Here is a 13,661-nt window from a genome sequence, read left to right as displayed (position 1 = left end):
GAACTTTTGAGAATTAACTATGCGAAATGTAAGGTTTTAGTTTTCGCCAAAAGTAGACATAAACACCGCTGGCAAATTGACAACCATATTATTGACCAAGTCAACGCCTTCAGTTACCTTGGCATTGCATTCCATCCCTTAGGTTCTTGGAATGCGCATTTTGTCCAGTCTGCTACGACTGCACAGAAATCAGCCAGAGCTTTCCTGACCTTCTTTTATACAAAGGGCGGTCAGTACATTCTGGCAGCAGTCCAGGTATTCAACGCCAAGGTGCTTCCTCAACTTCTTTACGGGACCCAAATTTGTAGTGGAGGCAATTACGCATGGTTGGAGAGGGTACAATCTAAATTCATGAGGTCCATTTGGGCGCTCCGAGATGTGTCCCCAATGTGACCTTACGCTTGGAATTAGGTGCCCCTCTGATTGAGACCCACGCTTGGATATTAAAATTTAACTACTGGATGAAGCTGCTATTTTTCCCCACGGGATTGCCCCCATTAACTTTGGAAGATTCCTTCCAATCTCAATGGCAACGGGTAATGATTCACAAACTCGGAACTCTCAGTTTTTCGCTCCCAGCGATTGGTGCCCTAGGCCATACGACCGCTAAAACAACAATCATCCAACGCCTCAAAGATGTTGAGTATCAGAACAACATGAGCCTAGTTGCCGCTTATTCACAATGCAGTATTAATGTAAAGTCCTGTAACTTGGCCACTTACATTTCAAGTTTATCTACCCCAAAACTCAGGAGAGCTTTTACCCTGGCACGATTCAATGTTCTGCCCTCGGCACTAATGGAGGGTAGATACAGGGGAGTCGATTATTATGATCGAACTTGGCCCTGTGGAGCAGATGCGGTGGAGACAGTGAACCTTGTACTACTTTGCTGCCCTTTTTATTCAGATCTCCGCCTTAAGTTCATCTCCCCACTTTTATCTAATCTTCCTCTGAGTCCAGAAGCTATGATTTTACAATATTTAATGGCAGATTCAAAATCACGGATCACTCTGAGGTCGCCTCGTTCTTCACAGCTGCTCTGGCTCGCAGGAGGGACCTAATGCGATGTCTATTAGATCAAGGTTTTAGCTAGATTACTATGTGTACCTGGTTTTAGCTTTTTAGCTTTCTCACTGCAATGATACTGTATTGTATTCTATCTCCACTCTGATATTCAGAGGATCCGTAATTATACCGGTGGTCTTGGACCGTAATAAAGATTTTACATTATCTTTGCATGGCCAGATGAAAGCAAGGTTACCTGAATATCCTACAGTCTCACACAGCAACATAAATTCCTTTCAGGTCCATATAACACTTGATGTCACTAAGCCCAGATTTGTCTGGGTTTCCTCCTACTGCCATACAACTGTGATATATATTTCTAAAATAATATGCAATGAAAAGTGGGGTGCGGGGGAAGAGAAGGGCAGCAAGTCTGCAGAACAGGACAAATTGGGCACAGCTCACTTCTCCTTGATTCTTAATAATTTGACTGCAGTCAAAAGAGCCGGTCAGACAGAAATATAGGAACAAATGAAGTTGTGATATACTAAATCAGACCCTGGTCCCTCGAGCTCAGTACTGTCAATACTGGCTGGCAGCTGCGCTGCAGGTTTTCAGATAAAGACACTTCTAAATTCCACCTGAAGATTCAAGGGATTAAACTTAGCTGAGCTAAGACAGGGATGGCCAAAGACCAACGCTACATGAGTTTGCAATGATGCTCTGAACCGTAAGGGGAATGCCCGACTGATCTCTCCCCTTCATCAAAGCCCTGTACAATTAGATCTTGTTCTTCAGGCCAAGAGACTAAGCCCAGGTTTGACATTTCTTTCAAAGATACAGATAAGCTAGTTAGTTCTGAACTGAAATTATTCTCCTCTCTCCAAAACAAAGAACGATCTTAGATCTCCTGGAGATGAATAGCACAGGGACATGTAGATCCAAATGTCTCTTGTGGACAAGAAACTGTTCAAAAACCTCAATTCAGTGACACTGTGGAAACCAATCCAGCTATCTTAATTTGGGGGATTTCTCAGCAGATGGGAAGGAAACTTCAACCTGGATGCCATTCCCCCTCCTTATATGAACAGCCTGGCTGGATCAGACCACAGGCCTATCTATTCCAGCATCCTCACAGTGCCAAAGTGGATGCAGATGGGAAGTCTACAGGGAGCACATGAAGGCATCACTTAGCTCCAGCTGTTTTTCTGATTCCAGAGATATCACATCTATTTATTCATTTATAGGCTCTTTGTATACCGCTATTTCATTAGAAACGTCAAAGCAGTTTACAACACGTTAAAAAAAGGCAACCACCATAAATTAAAAACATCGAATATACAATAAAAACAAAGTTCAAGTGTTGTGAAAAGAGCATGCTCTTAATTGCCTGCCTGGCGGTACAGAAAGGTTTTCAGCAGGCGCTTCAAAGTTAAAACAGAAGATGCCTGCTGAACCTCTGTTGGCAGAGCTTTCCAGAGAACTGGGCCGATGACACTGAAGGCTCGATTTCATGTCAATGTTCAAATCATTTAAACTCTATAAAATCTAGTTTCAAAGGAGATGAAGCTTCATCATGTATAGGGAGTAATTTACAAATGAATGCAAGCAAGAGTGAATTCATTACAAGAAATTTTAAATGTCTCTATGCAAAGCACAGTAGCAAGCTGGAGGATGCAAAGGGAGACATCCTGGTTTGCTCCAAGAAAGCTAAATTGAGGAAGGTAACCTGGAAAGAAGGTGATGTGGAAGGCTAGTGACCAACTAATTTCAGAGATGAAAGGGAGACATCCTGGATAAACTGAGGAAGGTAACCTGGGACGCACGTGCAAGAAAGGAAGATGCTTTAAATGCTAATATAATGCCAATATAGAGGTACTGATTAAAAAGAGATTATAACTTTAGGGTTTCTATAGGTTTCAATTAATCATAAAATGGCATCAGTATTTGTTAGGGAAAAGCTTTAAAAGAGCAGGTCACTTTGGGTCAAAAATGATTGACATTTTTGTCAATCACAAAAAGCAGAACCAAAAGGAGACAGAAACCACAAAGTTTAATTTCAAAAAGTCGAACAAGTGTGCACTTTGAAAACAACCTATGTAGTCAGGGGCAGACACTTTCCAGGAAAGAAGGAGATGTGGAAGGCTAGTGACCAACTAATTTCAGAGATTTGACATTAAAACATCTTTAAGTAAGAGGGGGGAACATCCGTGAGGGTATATAAAGAACACGTCATCACTCCCTGACCATCCAGAGACGGATCCTATGTTCTCTGAGCTACCACTTAGTCCCAGCAGCCTGGGCATTGCTTTTGGAGCATGGGGGTGCCCCTCTGCTGAGTTCCTCAACTTGCAGAGTAAGGAAGATCTTTCATGCCTACAAGCTACTTCATTGCTGCTAAGGATCCATTGGAGAAGCTTTGCTGATTTGAGAGTGAATGTGCATGCTTGTAATTTTCCTCTTTTAATAAAGCGTTTATATTTGATGTCACACTTTTGATTACTGCTGAAAATAGAGAGTGCTTCAAAGGCACATAGCACACGCTATTGCCAACCCTACACCTATGTGGGGGAAGCGTGGGGTATTTGAGGTATGGGGTACTCCCTCTGGGTTCCTGGAGACCACCAAGATTCAGTGTTGTGAAATCCTTCTACAGCTTTCCTGAGTAATCTTTCAAGTCCATACCTACTGATCTCTCCCTTTCATCAGAGCCACATTCAACTGGATCATGCTCTTCCAGCCAAGAGGTGAAGCCTAGTTTTGACATTCCCAAATTATCCTCTCCTCCCCAAAGCAAACAAAGATTTTAGATCGGGAACTGATTAGTACAGGGACCCAAGTTATCCTCCTGACCAGTTGCCTGGAGGTGTACATAAATCTCAACTCAGGGGCTCTGTGGAAACCAATCCAGCCATCTTAATTTGGGGGATTCCTCAGCAGATAGAAAAGAAACTTCAACCTAGTGGCTCTTCCTCAGAACAGCCCTGTGGAATCAGACCACAGGCCTATTTGCTTTATCTGGGGTGGCTCAGGACTTCATGGTTTCCATGACAACCATGGGGCTGTCTCAATGTGTTTCTGGCCCGACGCATGTGTCGGGACATACCCTTGATTTGATCTTCGTCACTGGACATGGAGATGGTGATCTGGAGGTTGGGGATTTATCATCTATTCCTTTGTCATGGAGAGATCACTGCTTGCTGAAGTTTAGGCTCACAGCAGCCCTTTCCCTCTGCAAGGGTGGGGGACCTATTAAATTGGTCCACCCCCGGAGACTAATGGATCCTGAGGGTTTCCAAAGGGCTCTGGGGGTTTTTCCGACTGAGAAGACTGGCGCTCCTGTCGAAGCCCTGGTTGAACTGTGGAATACGGAAATGACCCGGGCGGTTGACACGATCGCTCCCATGCGCCCCCTCCTATGCAGAGCTCATACAGCTCCATGGTATACCTTGGAGCTGAGAGCGATGAAGCAAGAGAGGAGGAGGCTTGAGTGCAGATGGAGGCGAACTCCCGATGAATGCAATTACACCTTGGTAAGTGCTTGTTCTAAGCAGTATATAGTAGCGGTGAGGGCAGCAAAAAAGAGATATTTTGCTGATACTATTAAGTCATCACTCTCCCGCCCTGCGGAGCTCTTTAAAATTGTGCGAGGGCTTTTACATTCTGGTCCTCGGGATATTATAGATTCATCTATAGCCTGCTGTGATGAGTTCGCCGAGCACTTCCAAGATAAGATCGCATGCATTCGCTGGGACTTAGACTCCAATATTATAGCAGTTGGACCTAATGAAGTATCCAGATCACGGTCTTGTCCTCATTTATTGGATGAGTTTCAGTCTGTGCAGCTTGAGGATGTTGACAGGATCCTTGGACTGGTGCGGGCGACCATGTCTGTACTGGATCCTTGCCCCTCTTGGCTGGTGAAAGCTGGCAGGACTGGAACCGCCGGCTGGGCCAAGGAGGTAATAAATGCCTCTTTAAGAGAGGGAGTGGTCCCTGACTGCCTAAAAGAGGCGGTGGTGAGACCGCTCCTGAAGAAACCCTCCTTGGACCCAGATAACTTGAACAACTATAGACCTGTGGCGAATGTTCCGTTCCTGGGCAAGATCCTGGAGCGGGTGGTTGCCGGCCAGCTCCCGACACTCTTGGATGACACTGATTATCTAGATCCGTTTCAATCTGGTTTTAGGCCTGGTTTTGGCACTGAAACAGCTTGGTCGCCCTGTATGATGACCTCTGTCGGGAGAGGGACAGGGGGAGTGTGACTCTGTTGATTCTCCTTGATCTCTCAGCTGCTTTTGATACCATTGACCATGGTATCCTTCTGGGGAGACTCACGGAGTTGGGAGTTGGGGGTACTGCTTGGCAGTGGCTCTGCTCCTACTTGGTGGGTCGTCACCAGAAGGTAGTGCTTGGGGAACATTGCTCGACACCCTGGACTCTCCATTGTGGAGTCCCGCAGGGATCGGTACTGTCCCCCATGCTTTTTAACATCTACATGCAGCCACTGGGTGCGGTCAACAGGAGTTTTGGGGTGCGTTGTCACCATTTCGCTGATGACACGCAGCTCTATTTCTCCTTTTCATCCTCTTCAGGTGAGGCTGTTAATGTGCTAAACCGCTGCCTGGCCGTGATAATGGACTGGATGGGGGCTAACAAACTGAAGCTCAATCCTGACAAGACCGAGACGCTGTTGGTGAGTGCCTTCACTGCCCAGATGGAGGATGTTCATCCTGTTCTTGATGGGGTTACACTCCCCTTGAAGGAACAGGTTCGTAGCTTGGGAGTTCTTTTCGATCCTTCCTTGTCTCTCGAGACCCAGGTGGCCTCGGTGGCACGGAATGCTTTCTACCATCTTCGACTGGTAGCCCAGCTACGTCCCTATCTGGACAGTGATGACCTCGCCTCAGTTGTTCACGCTCTGGTAACATCTAGGCTGGACTACTGCAATGCGCTCTACATTGGGCTGCCCTTGAAGGTAGTTCGGAAACCACAGCTAGTCCAGAATGCAGCGGCCAGATTACTGACGTGGACCAGAAGGTCTGCTCATATAACACCTGTTCTGGCTCATCTGCACTGGCTTCCTATTTGTTTCCGGGCTAAATTCAAAGTGCTGGTTTTGACCTATAAAGCCCTACACCGCATGGGACTGCAATACCTGGTGGAATGCCTCTCCCAATATGAACCTACCCGTACACTGCGCTCAACATCTAAGGCCCTCCAACGGGTGCCATCCCATCGAGAAGCCCAGAGGGTTGTGACTAGAACTAGGGCCTTTTCGTTAGTGGCCCCCGAACTGTGGAATAGTCTCCCCGATGAGGTACGCCTGGCGCCGACGCTGTTATCCTTTCGGCACCAGGTGAAAACCTTTTTATACTCCCAGGCATTTTAAAGTGTATTTTAAATTGTATTTTATAGTGTATTTTATCAGTATTTTAATTATTGTTGTATTTTGACGTTCTGGGTTCTTTGTTATTGTTTGTTTTGATCTTTGATTTTATTATACTTATTGTATTTATATATTGTGCTTGTTTTATCTCTCATGTACAACGCCCAGAGAGCCTTTTTGGCTTAGGGTGGTATATCAATTAAATTAAATAAATAAATAAATAAAATAAATATCTAGTCCAGCATCCTCACAGTGCCTGATCAGATGCGAATGGGAAGTCTACAGGGAGGACATAAAGGCACCACCCTCCGATCTGACATCAGATGTGCGGCAGATAAAGGTGAGGCTTCAAAAGAACCACCAGGACCTTGAAACGGGGTGCCAATTGCGCCTTTGCTGGACAGGGGCGCACTTCTGCCAGTCAGCTGATCAGCGGTTGGAGGGGGCTTTCCTCAAGGAAGGGGAAGCTGTTTCCATTGGATGGAAATCACTTCTCCCGCCCAGCACTGCTCTGTGAAGCAGCCCCATTCAGCTCCTGAAGTTGAAAGAAGCAGTGTGGGGTGGCGAACCAAGGGCTCAGCTTGGCTGTGGGTGCCTGTTCCCTTTTGGAAGCCACTGCTTTTTAGAAAGATCGGTTGTGCATGGGACTTCTCTGGCAGGCAGCGCATCCGAAAGGCACCTTTTTTCCCTCCCTCCCTCCACTATGAAAGGAGGTGGAAGGGTGCTTCAGAGAGCACTTTGCAGCTATAAGACAGTCACTGTGCTCCCAACAGGGCAAGGGTTGCACTCAGGTCCTGCTTGCTTGCTTCCTATAGGCATGCTGCCATTGGCCTGATCCAGCAGGCTCTTCTTAAAGACATCAAAGATGTTCTCCAGGAGAACTCACACCCTGATGGGTCAATTAATCTGCAACGAATCATATTACACAGGAAGTGAAAAATCCTACAATTTCCAAACCAAAATGGGGCCTCAACGCAGCTGAACATCTACCTGTTGATGTCGCATCTTTGGGATACTGGATAAAGGGATCTTTTCTTTCTTCCCAACACGAATGGAGGTCCGACTCTTTGAAGGAAATAGACAAGACTAGTTACTTTTGACCAGAAAATATTCAGCCGTTACAAACAGAGATTTTTATAGATAAGAAAAGGTATAATTTTGATCTGGTAAGTCCTGCTCTCGGTGAATAGAACAGAGTTGTGTGGACCAAGTAGGGTCAGTCTGGCACTTGTGAACATGCGTCCACTGGGCATGAAGCTCATCTTGAAATGCCTGTTGGGGGTGAACCTAGTAAAGCCAGCTTCTTAGTAGGCTGCAAACTACTAGGGCAGAACCTAGTAAAGTCAGCAACAGTGGATGCAATTCACTGTGTCACAGGCCACCTGTATTTATAGAAATTGGCCATCTCCAATTCTTTATAATTGATTTACATAAAATTATGTGTGGAAAAGTAGCGCAAACAATACAAGCCAAAACATGAGTAAAAAGACAAGCTGCCAGTTAAAGTGTCTTTTTTCCTTTGAGTTTTGTTTACAGTAGTTCCAAAATAAATTCTTTCCTGTGAAGTATCAACATTTTATAAGGAGTCCGGGCATTCAGCCAATGATCATGTCTATATATGGCTGAAGCTGTACAGGGGTGAGTCAGGAGAACGTATTAGAATACAACATCAGCATCAAGATGCAGGTTAGGATGAGAGTTCAAATGATGGAAACAAGAGTATAGTTGTAATATGAGCATGAACTGACAGAGTCTAGATCAGGGTTTCCCAACCTTTGGTCCACAGATGTTGCTGGACTACAGTTCCCCTAATTCCTGACCATTGGCCATGCTGGATGGGGCTGATGGGAGTTGTAGTCCCACAACGTCTGTGGCTCAAAGGTCGGGAAACCCTGGTCTAGATAGATACAAACTAGAGCTATAAAAGACAGACAGCCTTGGGGATTTTTACCAGTTGTCCGTGACACTGGTCGAAGAAAGAACCACCTGCTCTGAGTGTTAAGCTCCACACGCAGCAAAGGTGAGATCACTCCTTTTCAGATGGAAATCAATGTGACCTATGCTGTCCTTTGAAATGCAACACGTTAGCGTACATCCCCTTTGTATGTGCTGTGTAAGACCTATGTTCTGATATGTGGCTATGTCCACAAAGTATAGTAAATTAGACGTGTTAATTATACATAGACACTGATAAAGATTTCCTTTCTTGATCGGCCATTAGATATTCCTAGACCTAAAAAGATTCTTGGCTGGGATCTCTGGCCACTTGGTTCACCTGGTCAGACCTAACTGCCGGCAAAAACTATTATGTATATCACACACGCACACGCCTGTCTTGCTTCTGCTACTGCAGGAGGGAAGAGAGGAAGATGAGGTGCAATATTGGGCATTGCTGGTTTCTGTTATCAGTTCGTTATTTTCTTCCATTTTTTTACAGCTCTGCTATTAGTGGATATTTACTTATTCATTGTCATGTAGGTGAAGTATATGTCACCTTTTTGGACAGGACAGTTTATAATACAGAAGAAGTAGATAAGAATATATAAACATCCCCAAAAACTCCCACAGTCTATCCAAACACACAAGAAAACACTGAATGACAACTATTAAAAGCAGCAGGAATTTCGGGTCTGTCTTCCTCCGAACACCTTCCAAAAAAGATGTCTTGACCGACAGCATGGAAGTATAAAGAGACGAGGCCCGACGTAGGGAGAATGTTCCATGTCGAGGAGCCATTACTGAAAAATCACCATGTACCTCATCCTGTGTAGGGACCACCAGGAAGGCCTCATCTGCTGATCTTCAGGCAAAGGCAGATTCATACAAGTGAGGGTGTTGTTGGCTGGCTACTAATTTATGAGCCTGGGAGACCCTCCAGCTCAATATTGCCAATATGAGCTTTAAAAATGGCTTCTATATGGGTCACTTTGCAACAGAAACAAAGAGGCCTGATGGGAAAAAGTAGCCTAAGGAGTAAAATTGGTCCCACTCTGGGTTCCAGTTTGTGTGGTTCCTTTTGCTGCTTGAAATCTCTCTTAGCCCCAGATGTCAACTGGGGTCTGACTCCATCACCCTCCCCTGCTTTTCATTCACCACCGCAGGTTCCTGCCTTCTCTGGACCCTTTCCTGCTGCAGCAAAGGTCCCCTTTTCAAGGGCGCTGCTGCAATTCCTGCTTTCCCAGGATCTCTGCTAGCTGAGGGAACGGCCCTTGTTCCAGCTGCCAAGGAGCCTTTCTCGGGGTCCCTCTTGCCTGCTGCCTTTGCTGTGTCTCTGCCTGAGTCAAAGAGTCTCTGTGCTCCAGTTCTGCTTCCAGACTTCCCACCAGGGCTGGCAAAGCTAAATCGTATTCTCTGTCCTGTCTTCTGGAGGTCATTCCCTACAAACTGTAGCCTCCACCTCTGCTTCCTGTTCTCCAAACTGCCGCTTCTTCCTGCTTCAAAGACAAAAGCTGACCTTTGGACAGAGGAAGGCAGAGGGAGGAGGCAGCGGGTGCTCCCGGGAGCATCTCTTCCCACTGGGAGGTTAGAGTTCAAGGCACAGAGTGTCAATCATCTGCTGAGGATGCAGGAGAAGATGCTCTGCTGGAGTTTGGGAGCTCCTGCCCTCTCCTCCTCCAGCTGCAAGGTAAGATTTTTCATCATGGGGCAGCGGAAGGCGGCAGGGAGTGGCACTTTTTGCACTGAATGATCAAAAAGCCCCAAGAACAGAGGAAGCTGCATTCTACCAGATCAGAGAATTGGTCCATCTAGTCCCGCCTGCTTACAGCAACTAGCTGTGGATGTCAGGCAGAGAAAGACCTTTCCCAGCACCTCCTACCGGATCCTTTCACCCCTCTTGGAGCTGCCAGGGACTAAACCTTGGACCTTCTACATGCAAAGCAGGTGTTCCCCTTCTGAGCTGCAGTCCCTCCCCAAATATCCAGGGCCCAGGCACCCATTTCCACGACAGCATCCCTGCAGTGGAAGGTTAAATAGCACAGGTACTAAATCCATACCTTCAACATTCATCAGTCAAGGGGGGAAAGTGCCCTTACCGAGAGAGGCCACCGTCTCATAATTCTCCTCCATGACTTCCCTGTGCAAAGCTCTTTGGCCGGGATCCAGCAGGGCCCATTCCTCCTCCGTGAAATACACGGCCACCTCCTCAAAGGTCACCAGACCCTGGAAGGGCAACAGATCCTGGAAAAAGAAGAAGAGGCAGTTTCTCCAACATGTACCATTTGCTCAGCCAAAAACTTGAATAGCTTTCAAAGAGGATTGGACAAATCCATGGAGGATCAGGACATCAGTGGCTACGAGCCACAATGGCAATGCATTCCCTCCGCTGCCAGAGGCAGTATGCTGGGAATGGCAACAGAGCAGGACACTTAGCAGCTACACTTTGGTTCATATCGTACTAATAGCCTGACCAGTGGGGCACGCTGGGATTAATTGATTAATTAATTAATTTTATTGCATTTATATACAACCCCATAGCCGAAGCTCTCTGGGTGGTTTACCACAAAAGCAATATAGAAATCTAAAAATACATTTTAAAAAGCAATTTAAAAGCACATGCTAAAATGCCTGGGAGAAGAGGAAAGTCTTGACCTGGCGCCGAAAAGATAACAGTGTTGGCGCCAGGCTGACCTCATCACAGAAATTATTCCATAATTTGGGGGCCACCACTCAGAAGGCTCTCTCCCTTTTTGCCAGACTCCGAGTTTCCCTTGGAGTGGGCACCTGGAGGAGGGCCTTAGATGTTAAGCGTAGTATACGGGTGGGTTCGTGTCAGGAGAGGCGTTCCATCAGGTATTTTGGTACCAAGCCATGTGACTCTCTTGAAGCTGTCCCACTCTCTTTTTCTTTGCATTTCTTTACTACAGTTACTTTTTATTTAGCTTTTGTGGGGGTGAGTATTTCTGGATTTTACACTGCTCAGACACAATTGCAGGGCAGAGCTTGAATGACTCTCAAAAAAGATCCCACTTCTCCAAGAGTATATTTTAGGTGTTTTGCCAGAGTTCTGCCAGACACGTGTCACCGAATCACAAGTGGGGCGAGTGCTCATGTGTTCAGGTCCTGCTTGCAGGCTTCCCACAGGCATCTGGTCGGCCACTGCAAGAACCGGCTGCTGGAACAGACGGGCTATTGGCCTGATCCGGCAGGCTCTCCTTATGCAGCCTCAGAGGTAGTATTCTCCCAGAGCCCTCCCCGCTATGCTCAGGGAGACGCACCCCAGCTGTCCCCTCGGTCTCTCCCCCAATGATCCTCCCCTTACCTGATTGGGCTGCCCGGCTGCTCTTTCCACTCTATCCCACAGAAGAGACAATCCGGACGGTGCCTCTGAGGCCATGGCGCTGCCTGAGAGGGAGGAGTAAACTAGGCCAGCTCTGGGACTCCCACAGCTTTCACCACGATGCATGTTTTGTAGGGAGCAGCTCTCAAGGGCCTGCAGGGGAGAGATGGAGGATGGGAGGGATTTCGTCCTTCATGCAAATTTGGGTTCCAGAGGTTTGAATGTTATAAGCAGCCTCAATCCAAATCAATAAATGGCACGTCCCTTTCCTCTGTTGTTTTCCCCCACAATGCTTGATCTGCAAAAGGCCTTAAAGGCCCCAAATCTCTCTCAGAACATTCTCCAGTTTCTTCCAGACTTTTCTCCACGCTTGAGCACCTCTTCTGTCCTTTGCTACCCTCAGGAATTTCACCCATCTCAGACCCCTCACCTCTCATCTCTGCTTCTGCTTCCGTAAAGTCTTTAATTCCTGAGCCCCACAGAGTTTCTTCGTCACATTGTGAACCATTTCAGGCTTTATTATTAGGCCCTTTTCATTAGGGATATAATTAAAATTTTAATCTGCACACATATTAATTCCATGTCATCTCCCTGACAGTTGGCAAAAAAATAGGTTTTGCACACATTGTCAAGAAATACTGGGGGTGAATTTGGTCAAATGACTCCATCTTGGAGCTTCCTGCGGATGCAAAACACCTCCAGTCTTTCCATCAGAAATATGGGGAGAGGAAAAGTGAGATGCATTCAGTCTGGTTCAGCTCACTGGGCAATGAAAAGAGTATGAAGAACTACTCGCAATACATCCATTTCAAGATCAGCAGGACACGTTATTTGGTACCATCCACTTGTATAATCTGAGTTAACCTTTAGACATTTCTGGACTACAACTCCCATCATCCCTGGAATTTTGCCATGTTGTCCAGGGCTGATGGGAGTTGGTCCAACCATACCTGGAGGGCACCAAGTTACAGAACACTACTCCAAGTTGGAGAGGTGATGCACGAGGTGGAAAGCTTAACAGCAAACTCACCACACAGGGTTGAGCAACTGGGGTAATAAGTTGATTTGCTTATTATAGGTTTCTCCAAACATTTCAATTTATTTTTATATTTCTATGCAGGCTTTCCTCTAATGAGCTCACCGTGGGAAACATAATTTGTCCCCCTCCTTTTGTCTTCACAACAACACTGTCACTGGGCCCAGGACACCACCTGAATTTCACTCCTGAGCAGGGATTTGAACCTGGGTCTCTGTGGACATAGTTCAGCATTAAACTGTGATTCCAATACAATAGACACACACACTTCCAGAGATGTGGAAGGTCCCACACAGAGTGGATGTCTGAAATCTAGAGTGGCACATAAAAGTTTATCCTCACAACAATCCAGTGAGGTTGGCTGGGCTGAAAAAAAGTAGACCCAGAGACCTGCATAGATCTGGGGGGGGGGAGAGGTCTTAGACCCCTTACTTTTTTGGGAGCAGGCTCGCAGCAGAGTCCCCATGTCTCCAGCAACCTATGAGCCAATCAGCAAGAAAGGAGAGTGTATTAGCCACTGAGAAGAATCTTCTAACATGCTTCCTTGTTCTTTCCTGATAATTAGAGTGAATTAGAGTGAAAGGAGGTGAAGCCAGCCACTGAGACTCTTCTCAGTAGGCAACACTTTGCCCTTCCATGCTTTTCAGCTTCTAGCTGTGGGAGAAGGCATTAACATGCATCCCATTCTCAACCCAGCAGGAACAGGATGGGAGGGGGCATGGCCATCTTGAATGGACCCTGCACTTCCGAATTTGCCACTACACTACTGTAGAGATGTGAAGGCCCATAACAAAAGTGGAAAATTTGGGAGGGAAAGCAGTTTTTTTCTCTCCCCCCCCCCCGTGCTCTGACCCCGCTCCTTAGAGAGCTCTGTATTGCTCTCCTGGGCTCCTACTGGGAGAAAGGGCAGGATATAAATCTAATAATTAATTAATTGCGCTGAAGAAATGTCT

The 13,661-nt window shown here is 46.4% G+C and overlaps 1 protein-coding gene across 4 annotated transcripts in view; it reads right to left on the bottom strand.

Annotated features, from left to right (window-relative positions):
- Positions 1–13,661, bottom strand: part of LOC133381685 (oocyte zinc finger protein XlCOF6-like) — a 74,916-nt gene that overhangs the window by 4,433 nt on the left and 56,822 nt on the right. The window contains exon 2 of one of the 4 annotated variants that reach the window (XM_061621079.1): positions 2,906–2,915. The exons of 2 other annotated variants lie outside the window; for them this stretch is intronic. In XM_061621079.1, coding sequence (XP_061477063.1) covers positions 2,906–2,915 — 10 coding nt within the window. Of the gene's footprint in view, positions 1–2,905; positions 2,916–7,640; positions 7,652–13,661 lie in introns of all 4 variants that reach the window. One more of the 4 variants, XM_061621076.1, reaches the window with a different exon arrangement.

This window comes from Rhineura floridana, chromosome 3 (genome assembly GCF_030035675.1).
Source record: "Rhineura floridana isolate rRhiFlo1 chromosome 3, rRhiFlo1.hap2, whole genome shotgun sequence".
NCBI lineage: Eukaryota > Metazoa > Chordata > Lepidosauria > Squamata > Rhineuridae > Rhineura > Rhineura floridana.
The sequence above is the reverse complement of the archived record's forward strand: the minus strand, read 5'-3'. Positions and strand labels throughout refer to the sequence as shown.